General features: G+C 37.9%; 1 protein-coding gene across 5 annotated transcripts in view; it reads left to right on the top strand.

Annotated features, from left to right (window-relative positions):
- NPHP3 (nephrocystin 3) overlaps nt 1–15,757 on the top strand; it is a 49,863-nt gene that overhangs the window by 19,618 nt on the left and 14,488 nt on the right. For all 5 annotated transcript variants that reach the window (XM_059162614.1, XM_059162612.1, XM_059162611.1 and 2 more), the window contains exons 11-17: nt 775–889; nt 1,126–1,269; nt 1,749–1,846; nt 2,950–3,052; nt 3,454–3,536; nt 5,351–5,489; nt 7,541–7,705. In XM_059162614.1, the coding sequence (XP_059018597.1) occupies nt 775–889; nt 1,126–1,269; nt 1,749–1,846; nt 2,950–3,052; nt 3,454–3,536; nt 5,351–5,489; nt 7,541–7,705 (847 nt within the window). The remainder of the gene's footprint in view (nt 1–774; nt 890–1,125; nt 1,270–1,748; nt 1,847–2,949; nt 3,053–3,453; nt 3,537–5,350; nt 5,490–7,540; nt 7,706–15,757) is intronic.

Raw genomic sequence — 15,757 nt, 5'->3', positions numbered from 1 at the left:
GATTGTGTACACTAATTACGAAGGTTAGAGCTAAGCCGTGCTATGTAAGGGAGTGGTCCTTGTGGAATGGAATTAAGTGAACTAGATATACAGGGGATGTACCTGTGTTTTCAATTACCGGCTTCATCTTCAAAGTTTCATTGAGATTTTAAATATTTGAAAGAAGGCAAAGACAGACTGTTTAGAGTGAGATAAGTCATAAAGAACATCAAAATAAAGGATGACATGTATTGTGAATGCAGAGTGGTTCCTCAGATTGGGGACTAAGGTTTATAGAAGCTGATAAACTCTTTTTTACTTTCATTTTTATTTCTATTATTTAAAAACAATTCGTAAGAATATTTTCTTTCATAATTATGATTTACATTGAAGAGTTAGCATATGTTTCTTCCTTTTTACTGCTCTTTTATTTAGTGTAAAATAATAGTTTGTTGGAAAATAATATTTTTGTACTTAGCAAAGAAGTTTCTTTTTTCCTCTGCTTATTAAAGGGTAATGCTCATTTCACTAATACATAACCTCAAATGTATATTATATTGGTTTCCATTAGTTAATATCAACTTGTAATTAAAATGATTCTTTAATTTTTAAATGCTTATTTTAAAAGGATCTAAAAGTGGACTGAAAATGGAATGTCCCATGTTTATTCAGAAGTGATTGACCATGTGATTGCTGACAGTTGGGTAGCACTTAATGTTTAATTGCATTGTGAATTCTTTTTTTGTTGATAATAAGTGAGTTTCATCACTATTCTAAAAGGTCTTTTTCTTTCAGGATTCAGTTACAACAGAAGAATTCCCCTAACACGCTAATTCTTTCTCATTTTGTGGGAAGGCCCATGTCAACCAGCTCTGAGTCCTCCTTGATTATTAAACGACTAACTCTAAAGGTATAAAACGCCATATTTTGGTACTATCAGAATTTTTATTTCAAATCAGAAGCTGTTAGGGCTGAGTACCCAATAATTTTCAATTTTCAACATTACCCATTTGTTTTAGATTTGTATAAGGTTAAAAATACTTGATGCAGTTGGTTCCTCTTGATCACTCAATTTGGGTTTAAAAAGTCAGGATAAAAATGTTTCCCACCAGTTGTGATGAAGTGTAACTGCCTGAATTCTTGCAGTTGATGCAACACTCTTGGTCGGTATCTGCTCTAACACTGGATCCAGCTAAGCTTCTGGAAGAATTTCCACGCTGGCTGGAAAAACTCTCTGCCCGTCATCAAGGCAGCATCATCATCATTATTGATTCCATAGATCAAGTTCAGGTACTGTTTTCACCTTGTAACCTACTGGTACTCTCAGAAAGAAACAAAATTATCAGTAATGGCTATAGCAGGCATTTAAATATGTTTATGAGAAGAAAATGTTGGTGTTATTTCTAGTATATCTGTTCAGTTTCTAGGGAGGAAGCATGTGCATAAAAAATGTACTGTAGGCGAATACACACTAGTATCTTATTGGGAAAGACCAATTGAATGAAACAATTAGCAAAAAAAGTTAATTTTGACTTATTTCTAGGGCCTTCACATTTCCTTAAGTGTCCAGAATTCCTATCAGCTATAATAGTATTTTGCCACTTGTTCTTTTAATATCCTGAGATTAAATTTATCATCCCAAAACAAGAGTATATCCTTAATAATAATGGGAAACTTAATGACAATTTCATTTTACTTGAGGAGCTATTACCAGATTGTTTTGAAATATTTTGAATTAATAAAATGAATTTTGTTTTTATATTTTTAAGCAAGTTGAAAAACACATGAAATGGCTGATCGACCCACTGCCAGTGAATGTAAGAGTAATTGTTTCTGTGAATGTAGAAACATGCCCTCCAGCCTGGAGGTACGATGCTCACTCCAGTTCTTTCAGATTACATGGGATGTGTTAAGTACAAATCGGAAAAGGTTTTTGCATGTGTGTTTGTGTTTTCATGTAAGTGGCAGGGAGGAAGGTGGGGAGAATTGGATAAATTCAGGAGAAAGATATACTCTATAGGCTTTGGTGGGAGGTTAGAGCTGGGATGTCAAGGCAGGGTGGGCTAGATGGCCCCCAAGTTTCTGGCTTGCGAAATTAAGTGAATTATGGTTCCATGAACTGAAATAGGGAACACAGAGGATGGGCAGGTTTGTGGAGGAAAGGGTGTAAGTTTTGTTTTGGACATGGTTAGCCTGAGTTGCCAGTTGTACCTCCGGCTAATGATGGCTAGCAGGCAATGACATTTACAGATGAGAAGAATAGGGAGAGGACTGGGCTATGAGACTAGACACCTGTTATCCTCAAACATGTGCTTACTTTGGCAGTCCTCAAAAAAGGAAGACAGTGGTTGAATTTGTAGGGCAGTATTTCTTAACCTATTTTTGTTCCCCTTAGGAGCCTTTTTAGACATTTTCTTCCTAATCACCTCCCTCATCCCAAGAAATTTTAATACCATCCATATATTATATATCAGTTTATGTATATAAACAGATATGTGTGTATATTTGCACTTTATAATAAAAAGAGTAATATTCATTTCCCCACCCTGAAACAATTTTCAGTACCCTGTTGAGAATGGATGTTACAGGGTGATTACATTCCAATTGGATTACAAGTAATTTGTGGGCAAACACTACCTTGTACTATTCTTCATAGGTACTAATATGTTTAGTTTTATTATTAGTATGGAACATGGAACTGGAAGTGTTTTACCACTTTACTTCTACCACCTTTACTGCCTATGCTATTTAAAAGTCTTTGTTGGGTTGATTCCTAAAAGTAATGATATACATGTTAAAAAGAATTAAATAACTTTACCTAGTAAGATTAACAGAGATTAGTTTTGTTTACTTTATAAAAGCAATATAAAAAATTAACTCTTATAGTGGATTTTGACTTGTGTTTGCGTGGATTACAGCTTTTATTGTCTTCTTAGAAGAGAATTTCATTTTCTTTTCTTTGAATAAAAGGTTATGGCCTACACTTCATCTTGATCCTTTAAATCCAAAAGATGCAAAATCTCTTATAATTGCAGAATGCCACTCTGTGGACATTAAATTGAATAAAGAGCAGGTAAGTATTTTTAATTTGTTGCTCTTTTACTATCAGCTTTCCTATAAAACACCTTATATGAGACTTAAAATTCAATATAGGAACTCTCTATTGTGTTAAGGGAATTTGAAGTTTCCTGATTGTTAAATACATTGGCTCTTAAACTACTAACAAATATAGAAAAAACAATAAAAAACATTTGGGGCTTAAGTTTTACTTTATTATATTATATTAAGCAGGAATATTTAAAAGCAGAACATCTGCAGTCCACCACTGCGTGGCAGTGATGTCACTATTCAGGTGGCAGGAACCGTGTCATTTCTGCCAGGGATATTTGTTGAAGACTCTACAGTAAAGTCAATTTCATTTCAGGGTGGTTTTGTGTTTTTGTGTTTGTTTTGTGTTCTGGTAAACTGATGCAGGAGAAGAAGTTAGAACGACACTGTTGTTCTGCTACGACCTGCAATGCCCTTTATGTCACCATTTTCGGCAAAATGATCTCATGGTAAGTGGTGGCGATTTTACATGATCTGCATGTTTTGTGTTTGCTGCAGACTGCTTCCTCACCTTGTGAAACTGAGAGCAATCATTGCGGCAGTCTCTCTGAGCCACTCACATCAGATTCTGTGGGTTCTAACAGTGATACTAACATCCTGGGAGAATGGGACTCATGACTGCAGATAGGTGATAGCCTATGCATTACAAGAACATATTGGATATAGTTGTCTCATTTGCATCACACTGTTTCCCTGTTGGGGGTTGCCAATGAAGGCCATCTTTGCCCTCCATAGGGCCCATGGGTGCTCCTTGTCACCTGCTTGAGCCCCCTAGCTTTGAGAAAGTGAGGGACAACTGAGGCAAACACATGCTGTTTTGGGGTGACCTTGAATATTATTAGTAGGTAGGTATATAGGAATTTTTCATTGTCTCTATTCTTATATCCTGATAAACCTTTCATCTTAGGTTTTTCTGTTCTAGATACCCTTTAGTCATTTGCCTTTAGATAAGCCTTACAAAGTGTAACTATGTTTCTTCTTCAATACCTCACCTTACTTTGTCTCTTCACAACCAGAGACCAAAAAAGATGAATATGGTTTTGGTAATCATTGCAGTGGACAGTAATTGTACTCCCGACTCCTATTCTAGACCGTGAATCTCATACGCTTGGCTCTTAATTCCACATTCTCATCTTAAGAACTAGATTTGAAATTAAAACATCTTCTACAATTTTGACTTGCCTGTGATATTCCCACAATCTTCTTCCACTGTCTCCAGTGCATCTGGCCTCTGTGAACATCAGAAGCTGGACTGAGTCCACTCCAAGAGCAGGAGTCCCTTTCCACACATTCCATAATATTTATTGAATTTAGCTATTTTAAGAGTGTTGACACAAAATGAACAAACTTTCAGAACCTCTAAAAGTAAGAAAGAGAGTTTTATTCAGGCCCAAGTTAGGACAGCTGCCTGGGAAACACAATCTTCATGGGGAAGAAAGTGCTCTGGAGAATGGACAGTTCTTATGGGTTATATACCTTTTTTATGTCGTGTAAAAGCTTGAAAGATGATAAATCATGTTTTTTAACATTAAAAAATGCAGACAGTAGAACCATTGGTCCATATCTTACAGACAGATGGTTTTCCTTTAGGCTGCTCATTTACAAGGCAGATGTACAATGTGCCTGCTGGGCCATAAATGAGACTTTTGGTTTAAATAAAATTGATGTACAGTAATGCCGATTTAGAAAGAAATCTGAAATGGCTTCCCATATATATTAGGCCATTTATTAGGCCTATAGACAGGGCCTATAGACCTTTTATTTATTTTTTCTTCTCTATGTATCTTCATATTTAAAAAAGAAGCTATTAGTGAATAATGTGTAATATTTTAAAACAAACTACCCTTTTTACTGATTGTCTTTAGCTTGATGGCTCCTAAATCTTGACTCGAAATAAATTTAACTTGCATGGTTAACTAATAACATTTATAATTATTTTCCTGCTTCCTGTATGTAGGTGGCATGTTTCTAGATGATTAGAACCATGACTTACTCATTTCTGTGTTCTATAATGTGCAGTAATTGCTTGACACATAGTAGGTTCCCATCATGTGTTCACTGAATTGAGCTAACTAGTATACTAAAATAAAACTGATGACTCAAGCAGCCCCATACAAGTGTCATATTCCTATATCATGTTTTATTGAATTTCTGTTTTCATTTGAAGTATAAAAAATAGAGACCACATTGTTTTTATCTACCCCAAATTTTTCACAGATGTTGGCTGTCTGTAAGAAATTAAATCTATTCTCAATTCCAACAGTGCTGGAAGAGCAGGCAATTTAGATAAAATCCTTCATCAGTGTTTCCAGTGTCAAGATACTATTTCATTATATAGACTTGCTCTGCGATCTATCCAGGAGTCCATGGCAAATGATATGGATAAAGAACTAATGAAACAGGTAAAGGATAATAAACTTATAAAACTCATAAAAGTTTGGGGGCGCCTGGTTGGCTCAGTGGGTTGAGCCTCTGCCTTCGGCCCAGGTCATGATCTCAGGGTCCTGGGATCGAGTCCCGCATTGGGCTCTCTGCTCGGCAGGGAGCCAGCTTCCCTCTCTCTCTCTCTGCCTGCCTCTTTGCCTACTTGTGATCTCTGTCTGTCAAATGAATAAATAAAATCTTAAAAAAAAAAAAAACCTCATAAAAGTTTGCATTTATGTGTGAATTGAAGAAAATAGTAATTATTTTTAAATCTTTGCTTAAGTATATTTCAAGCATATACAGGAAGGCTGGCTGCCATAGTGTACCTATGGCCAGAAGTGATAGCTCAAGAAATTTGCATTTTCCTGATTACCATTGAAATTTTTCATCTGTTCATGTTTATTGGCTATTCTTGTTTCCTCTTATGTGAATTGCTGATTCAGGTTTTCTTACATGAGTTTTAATTGAGTTGTCTTTCTTATTGATCTCTAGGAGCTCTTAGACATTGTGCATACTGGATACAAATTCTGTTACAGAGTTTGCAGATAATTATCTTTTTCCAGTTTGTTTATTGACTTAACTTTTTAGTATCATTCATTATACAGAGTTTTATTTTGTTGAAGTCATATTTATCAATAGTTTCTTTCATGGTTTTTGCCTGTTATATCTTATTTTAAAAATCTTTTATTATCCAAAAATATTTTGTTATCACAAAAATGTTCGCATATGTATTTTTCCCTTTAAAATGTTTTACACTTTCGTTCTTCCTGTGTGAGTCCTTAAGAACTTATTTTTGTTTATTATGTGAAGAAGGAATTTGCTTTTTAATCTTTTATCATATGGCCAGCTAATTTCATTTTACTAAATAGCACAGCATTTCTGCTGATTTGGATATCACACTCAACAAATTAACATGAGTTTGTTTTCTGACCTCTTCTGTTCCAGTTTTGCTTATTCGTTGCTTATTTGTTGCTTATTTCTGGTGTTAGCAAGCTTTCTAGTTCCGGCTACTCACCTTACCAGGTTTAAGGGCATACCTTCCATCCCCACTGTGGGTGTGAAAACCCAAGCCCTTAAATTACTGAGATCGCTGCCTAGCCGGTACCCTCACTTCCCCCAGGGACAGTAGCTCCAGCACTTAGCCCTCCGATGTTTGCTTTCCTATTCATTTTTGGCACCTGGGGGATTTCCCTTTCCCTTTTGCAGGCTCACTTGTGCTTTTATTTTTTTTATTATTTTTTTTTAAAGATTTTATTTATTTATTTGACAGAGAGAGATCACAAGTAGGCAGAGAGGCAGGCAGAGAGAGAGGAGGAAGCAGGCTCCCTGCTGAGCAGAGAGCCCGATGGGGGACTCGATCCCAGGACCCTGAGATCATGACCTGAGCCGAAGGCAGCGGCTTAACCCACTGAGCCACCCAGGCACCTCTCACTTTTAGTTTTAAAGGTATTTTGTTATATGTTGTCTTATGTTAACAGGCATTTATAGTAGAAGAACCATTTTTTTCTACCATCTTCCCCAAATTGGAACTTTGTCATTAGTTTTAATCTATTTCCTGAGGTTCCAATTTTTTTTCTTTTTTAAAAAGATTTTATTTGTTTGTTTGAGAGAGAGCACAAGCAAAGAGAAAGGGAGGGACAGAGGGCAGAGGGAGAGGCAGACTTCCCAGGGAGAGACAGATTCCCCACTGAGCAGGGAGCCTGACCCAGGGCCCCATCATGACCTGAGCTGAAGGTAGATACTTAACTGAGTAACCAGGTGCCCACAGAGGTTTTAATTTTCATCAAACTTTTTTCTGTGTGTTGTCTTTCACATGCTAGATTTGATGTATATACTATCTTATTTCTGCTTATTGTCTTTTGGAAAGTGTGTTTTATTCTAAAAAGTATGTTTCTTGCTTTATTAAATCATTTGAATAATAAGTTTGAATAAGAAGTTAATAACCTTAAAAGAGTTATGGAAATTTTAATGGCTTTTTCTTACTTATAGAGGTGGCTTATGATCATTCTTAATTCATTTCTTTACCTAGATTCTCTGCCTCATAAATGTTAGCCACAATGGTGTGAGTGAATCAGAACTGATGGAACTCTACCCTGAGCTTTCCTGGGCTGTCTTGACCTCCCTTATTCACAGTTTACACAAAATGTGCTTATTGACTTATGGTTGTGGCTTGCTCAAGTTTCAACATCTACAGGTAAGTGTTTTTTTTAATTAGGTTTTTTACTTTTAAATGTCAACATACCGGGAGATAGTCCAGGATGGCAGAGGAGTAGGAGATCTTAGTTTTGTCTGGTCCCAGGAACTCAGCTAGATAGCTATCAAATCATTCTAAACACCTATGAACTCAACTGGAGAGCAAAGAAAAGAATAGCTGCAAGTCTACAAATAGAAAAGCAATCACTTTCTGTAAGAATGACAAGATGGAAAAACTCATACCTCAAAAAAGAGAACAAGGGGCAGTACTAACTACCAGGAGCCTAATCAGTATGGATATAAGTAAGATGTCAGAACTAGAATTCAGAATAATGATTATAAAGATAGCTAGCTAGGCTTGAAAAAACATAGAAGACACTAGAGAATCCATTTCTAGAGAAATAAAAGAACTAAATTATAATCAAATTGAAATTAAAAAGGCTATTAATGAGATGCAATATAAAATGGAAGCTTTGATAAATGTGGCAGAAGAGAGAATTAGTGATATAAAAGACAAAATGATGGAGAATAAAGAAGCTGAGAAAAAGAAAGATAAACAACTATTGGACCACAAGGGGAGAAATTCAAGAGATTAGTCATACCATAAAGTTAAACAATATTAAAATAATTGGGATCTCACAAGAGGAAAGAGTGGAGCAGAAGGTATATTGAACCAAATTATAGTGGACAGCTTCCGTAGTCTGGGGAAGGAAGAATGCATTCAAATCTAGGAGGCACAGAAAACTCCCCTCAAATCAGTAAAAATAGGTCAACACCTCAAATCAATAAAAATAGGTCATGATCTCTGGGTCCTGGGATCGAGTCCCACATCAGGCTCCCTGCTCAGTGGGGAGTCTGCTTCTCCCTCCTTCTCTCTCTGTCTCTCCCTACCACTCATTCTCTCCCTCTCAATAAATAAAGAAAAAAAAATTTTTTTAATTAGAAAATCTGGAAGAAATGGATGCATTTCTGGAAACTTATACACTACTAAAACTAAAACAGGAAAAAATAGAAACCCTGAACAGACTCATAACCAGTAAGGAAATAGAAGCAGTAATCAAAAATCTCACAACAGACAAGAGTCCAGGGCCAGACAGCTTCCCAGGGGAATTCTACCAAACATTTAGAGAATACCTGTTCTTCTGAAGACGTTTCAAAAAATCGAAATGGAAGAAAAACTTCCAAACTCTCTTTATGAGGCCATCATTACCTTGATCTCAAAACGAGACAAAGACCCCACCAAAAGGTGAATTACAGACCACTATCCCTGAGGAATATGGATGCCAAAATTCTCACCAAGATACTAGCCAATAGGATCCAACAGTACATTAAAAGGATTATTCACCATCACCAAGTGGGATTTAGTCTGGGGCCACAAGGGTGGTTCGATATCTGTAAATCAATCAGCAAGACACACTACATTAATAAAGGATAAGAAACATATGCTCCTCTCAATAGATGCAGAAAAAGCATTTGACAAAGTACAGCATCCTTTCTTGATTAAAACGTTTCACAGTGTAGTGGTGGAGGGAAGATACCTCAAGATCATAAAAGCCATGTAGGAAAAGGCCACAGCAAAACTCATTCTCAGTGGGGGGAAAAACTGAGAACTTTTCCCCTAAGGTCAGGAACATGAAAGAGATGTCCACTATTACCACTGCTGTTCAACATACTACTAGAAGTCCTAGCCTCAGCAATTAGACAACAAAAAGAAATAAAAGGCATCTGAATCAGCAGAGAAGTAGTCAAACTCTCAGTCTTCACAAATGTCAAGATATGCTGAAATATGTGGAAAACCCAAAAGACTCCACCCCAAATGGCTAGAACTCATACAGGAATTCAGCAAAGTGGCAGGATATAAAATTAATGCACAGAAATCAGTTGCATTTCTATACAATAACAATGAGACAGAAAAAAAGAAAATAAGGAGTCAATCCCATGTACAATTACACCCAAAACCATAAGATACATTGGAATAAATCTAATCAAAGAGGTAAAGGATCTGTACTCTAAAAACTATAGAACACTCATGAAAGAAATTGAGGATGACACAAAGGAATGGGAAAACATTCTTTCCTCATGGATGGAGAACAAAAATTGTGAAAATGTCTATGCTACCCAAAGCAATCTACCCATTCATTGCAATCCCTATCAAAATACCATCCACTTTTTTCATGGAACAAATAATTCTAAAATTTGTATGGAATCTGAAAAGACCCTGAACAGCCAGAGAAATGTTAAAAAAGAGAACTAAAGCTAGTGACATCACGATCCTAGACTTGAAGCTCTATTACTTTTTTTTTTTAAGATTTTATTTATTTATTTGACAGACAGAGATCACAAGTAGGCAGAGAGGCAGGCAGAGAGAGAGGAGGAAGCAGGCTCCCTGCTGAGCAGAGAGCCCGATGTGGGGCTCGATCCCAGGACCCTGGGATCATGACCTGAGCCAAAAGCAGAGGCTTTAACCCACTGAGCCACCCAGGCACCCCTTGAAGCTCTATTACAAAGATGTAATCGGGATGATGGTATGCTTCTGGAACAAAAACAGACACATATCAATGGAACAGAATAGAGACCCCAGAAGTGGACCCTCACTCTGTGGTCAACTAATCTTTTGACAAAGCGGGAAAGAATATCCAATGGAAAAGACAGTCTCTTCAACAAATGGTGTTGGAAAATTGGACACCACATGCAGAAGAATGAAACTGGACCATTTTCTTACACCATACACAAAAATAGACTCAGAATGGATGAAAGACCTTAATGTAAGAGAATATAGACTGCAATCTCTGTGACCTCAGCCAAAGCAATTTCTTATTAGAGATATCTCTAAAGGCAAGGAAAACAAAAGTAAAAATGAACTGTTAGACTTCATGATGATAAAAAGCTTTTCACAGCAAAGGAAACAGTTGACAAAACTGAAATGTGACTGACAAAATGGAAGAAGTTATTTGCAAATGTCTTATCAAATAAAGAATTTGTATCCAAAATCTGTAAAGAATTTACCAAACTTAACACCCAAAGAACAAATAATCCTGTCAAGAAATGGACAGAAGATATAAACAGACATTTCTCCAAAGAAGACATACATGGGGGTATAGCTCAAGGGTAGAGCATTTCGCTGCAAAGAAGACATACAGATTGCCAACAGACACATGAAAAAATGCTCCACATCACTCAGTATCAGGGAAATACAAATCAAAAGCACATGGGTGGTTTTTGGGTGACTGGGTGACTCAGTGGGTTAAGCGTCTACCTTCGGCTCCAGTCATGATCCCAGGGTCCTGCACTTCAAGTCCCATATCGGGCTCCTTTCTTATTGGGGAACCTGTTTATCCCTCTGCCTCCCACTCTCTCTGCTTGTGCGCTCTCTGTGACAAATAAATGAATAAAATCTAAAACAAACAAACAAACAACCACACATTGAGATACCACCTCACACCAGTCAGAATGGCTAAAATTAAGAAATCAAGGAATGACCGATGTTGGCAAGGATGCTGAGAAAGGGGAGCCCTCTTACACTGTTGGTGGGAATGTGAGCAGGTGCAGCCACTCTGGAAAACAGTATGGATTTTCCTCAAAAAGTTGAAAACAGAGCTACTCTATGACCCAGAAATTGCACTATTAGGTATTTACCTCAAAGATAGAAATATAGTGATCCGAAGGGGCACGTGCACCCAAATGTTTACAGCAGTAATGTCCACAATAGCCCAACTCCGAAAAGAGTCCAGGTGTCCATTGACAGATAAATGGATAAAGAAGATGTGGAGTGTTTTTGTGTGTGTGTGTGTGTGTGTGTGTGTGTGTGTGATGGAAAACTATTCAGCCATCAAAAAGATAAAATGTTGCCATTTGCAATGACGTGGATGGAACCAGAGGATATTATGCCGAGTGAAGTGAATCAATCAGAGAAAGACAGTTATTGCATAATATCACTCATATGTGGAATTTAAGAAACAAAGCAGAGGATCAGTGGAGAAGAGAGGAAAAATACAACAAGACAATATCAGAGATGTAGACAAACCATAAGAGATCTTAATCGTAGGAAACAAACAGGTTTGCTGGAGGGGAGAGGATGGGGGGATGGGGTAAGTGGGTGATGGACATTAAAGAGGGCACATGATGTATTGAACCCTCATTATTATATAAGACTGAAGAATCAAGAAAAAAGGTGGTGGAGGAGTAGGGGATCCTATTTCAGCTGGTTCCCTGAATTGAGCTAGATATCTCTCAGACCATTCTGAACACCCATGAAATCAGCCTGAGATGTAAGAAGATATATCTGGGTCTCTACAAACAGAATATCTCTGGCAGTTGGTCTTGAGGTATGAAGTGGCGATATTGAAAGATAAATGGAAGGAGAGGGAGCCTCCGGGAACTTGTGCCAGAGCACAAAAGCTTCCCACACTGGGGACTGAGCTCAGACTCCCAAACTGGTAGTGTCAGGGAAAGGACTTTAGGGCAGCCCCCCAGAATAAAATATGAAGCTACTGGGGCATACTTGCAAATGGGGGTGGCTTATGGTTTTAGAAGCACAAAGAACAGAGACGTGCCTGGCCCTGGGAGCAAGGGCTGGGAGTGCTGCTGTGGGGCACAGAACCCAGGACGCTGTGGTATTTAGCAGCACAGACCGAGAGGGATACAGTGTGGCCTGGAGAGCTCAATGGAGAGCAGACTGTGATCTCTCTGTTCCGAGACAGAGAGATATGGACCCTTCTTCTCTGACTCTTGGAAGAGATGCGGAAAACTGGTACAGAGCAAAAGCCCCCCAAAACGGGTTTTCACTGAGCCTATCACTCCCCCACAGGGGGCAAGTCAACTCTGTCCAAATAGGGTTGCCTGAGTAACAGTGCAGCAGAGCCCTCCCCGAAAGACAGACTAGAAGAACAGGAGGGGACAACTTTAAGGTCCCTGTAAAACAGGTACATCTTGCTTGGGTTGTGGTCATTAATTTGGACTCTCTGTACATTCCCCTAACCACCCCTCAACAAAATGACTAAGGGGAGGAACCCCCAACACAGGAAAGATTCAGAGATTGAGGCCTCTGCCACAGAACTAATGGATATGGATATAACCAAGATGTCAGAAATTGACTTCAGAGTAACAATTATCTAGGTGATATCTAGGCTTGAGAAAAATATTAATGATAATATATAATCTGTAAGGGCAGAAATTATATCTAATCAGGTAAAATTTAGAAATGCCATGAATGAAATGCACTCTAAACTGGATACTCTGCCAGGGTAAATGAAACAGAAGAACAAATTAGTGAGCCAGAGGATAAGATGATAGAAAAGAAGGTAACTGAGGTGGCATGGGAAAAACAAATTAAAACCAGGGTATCAAGGGGCACCTGAGTGGCTCAGTGGGTTAAAACCTCTGCCTTCGGCTTAGGTCATGATCCCAGGGTCCTGGGATTGAGCCCTGCATCAGACTCTTTGCTCAGCAGGGAGCCTGCTTCCTCCTCTCTCCCTCTCTGCCTGCTTCTCTGCCTACTTGTGATCTCTGTTTGTCAAATAAATAAATAAATAAATAAAATAAAACCAGGGTATTGAACTGGGAGAGAATAGTGGCTCAATGAAAGATTCCAATATCAGAATTATTGGGATCTCTGAATGGGTGAAAAGAGAGAGAGGTCTAGAAGATATATTTCAGCAAACTGTAGCTGAGAACTTCCCTAATCTGGGGAAGGATAGAAGCATTCATGTGTTAGGGGCATAGAGGGCCCCTCCCAAGATCAATGAGAACAGATCAATGCCACAACATATAATAGTACAATTTACAAATCTTAGATCCAAGGAAATAATCTTGAAAGCAGTGAGGGGGAAGCGATTTCTTAGATACAGAGGGAGGAACATCAGAAAAATGTCAGACCTGTCTAGAGAGACCTGGTAAGCAAGAAAGGGTTGGCAAGACATGTTCAGGGTACTGAGTGAGAGGAATATGCAGCCAAGGATACTTTATTCAGACACGCTGTCATTCAGAATGGCTGGAGAGACAAGGAGCTTCCAAGACCAGTACAAACTGAAAGAATATGTGACCACCCAGCTGGCCCTGAAAGAAATATTAAAGGAGTCCTATAAAAGGAGAAAGACCCCAAGAGTGACAGAACAGAAATTTACAGAGATAATCTATAGAAACAAGGACTTCACAGGCAACATAATAACAATAAAATAATATCTTTCAATAATCACTCTCAAAGTGTATTACCTAAATGTTCCCATGAAACAGTGCAGGGTTGCAGATTGGATAAAAAGACATGACCCATCCATATGCTGTCTACAAGAGACTCTTTGTGCCTAAAGATACTTCCAAACTGAAAGTGAAGCAATGGAGAACCATTTTTCATGCCAGTGGACCTCAAGAGAAAGCTGGGGTAGCAATTCTCATATCAGACAAATTAAATTTTAAGCTAGAAACTGTAGTTAGAGATACAGAAGGACGCTATATCACTCTTAAAGGGTCTATCCAACAAGAAGATCTAAAATTGGGGAACATCTATACCCCCAACAGGGGAACAGCCAACTACATAAGCTAGCTGTTAACCAAAATAAAGAGACGTATTGATAATAATATAGTAGGAGACCTCAAAACTCCACTCTCAGCAATAGACAGATCATCTAAGCAGAAAATCAACAAAGATATGAGAGCTTTGAATGATACACAGGACAACTGGACCTCGTAGATATATACAGAACATTCCACCCTAAAATAGCAGAATACTCATTCATCTTGAATGCACATAAAACTCTACAGAATAGACCACAGACTGGGTCACAAATCAGGTCTCAACTGATACCAAAAGATTGAGATTATTCCCTGCATATTCTCAGACCATGATGCTTTGAAACTGGAGCTTAGTCACAAGAAAAAAATTGGAAGAAATTCAAACACTTGGAAGCTAAAGACCATCTGCTTAAGAATGTTTGGGTCATCAGGAAATCAAAAAATAACTTCTACAATTTTTGGAAACCGTTGAGAACGAAAACATGTCAGTGCAAAACATATGGAATACTGCAAAGACAGTTGTAAGGGGGAAATACATAGCCATCCAAGCCTCACTCAAAAAAAAAAAAAAAGAAAGAAAGAAAGAAAGAAAGAAAAGAAAAGAAAAAAGAAAAATCCCAAATACACAAATTTAGTTGATACCTTAAAGAACTGGAGAAAAGAGAAAGAACAAAAATAAAGCCTTAGCCACGCATGAGAAGAGAAGTAATTAAAATTAGGGTAGAGATCAATGAATTAGAAACCAGAAATACAGTAGAGCAAATCAATGAAGTTGGTTCTTGGAAAGAATTAATAAGATCAATAAACCACTGGCCAGACTTACCCAAAAGAGAAGAGAAGGACCCAAATTAATAAAATTATGAATGAAAGGGGAGAGATGTTGACTAACACCAAGGAAATAGAAACAATCATCAGAAATAATTATCAACAGCTATATGCCTGTAAATTAAACCTGGAAGAAATGGATGCCTTCTTAGAAACCTACAAACTACCAAGACTGAAACAGAATACATGAACAGACACTTCTCCAAAGAAGATATAAAATGGCTAACAGACACATGAAAAAATGTTCATCATTATTAACAATCAGGGAAATCCAAATCAAAACCACATTGAGATACCACCTTACCCCAATTATAATGGCAAAAATTGACAAGGCAAGAAACAATAAATGTTGGAGAGGTTATGGAGAAAGGGGAACCTTCCTACACTGTTGGTGGGAATGCAAGTTGGTATGGCCACCTTGGAAAACAGTGTAGAGGTTCCAGAATAAGTTAAAAATAGAGCTACCATATGACCCAGCAATTGCACTACTGGGTATTTACCCCCAAAATATAGACATAGTGAAAAGAAGGGCCACATGCACCCCAATGTTCATAGCAGCAATGTCCATAATTGCCAGACTGTGGAAGAAGCCGAGATGCCCTTCAACAGACAAATGGATAAAGAAGACGTGATTTATATATACAATGAAATATTACTCAGCCAAGAAAGGATGAATACCCAACATTTGCATCAACATGGATAGAACTGGAGGAGATTATGC

Source organism: Mustela lutreola, chromosome 2 (genome assembly GCF_030435805.1).
Source record: "Mustela lutreola isolate mMusLut2 chromosome 2, mMusLut2.pri, whole genome shotgun sequence".
In the NCBI taxonomy this organism is placed as follows: domain Eukaryota; kingdom Metazoa; phylum Chordata; class Mammalia; order Carnivora; family Mustelidae; genus Mustela; species Mustela lutreola.
This window is presented reverse-complemented; position numbering and strand designations above follow the sequence as displayed.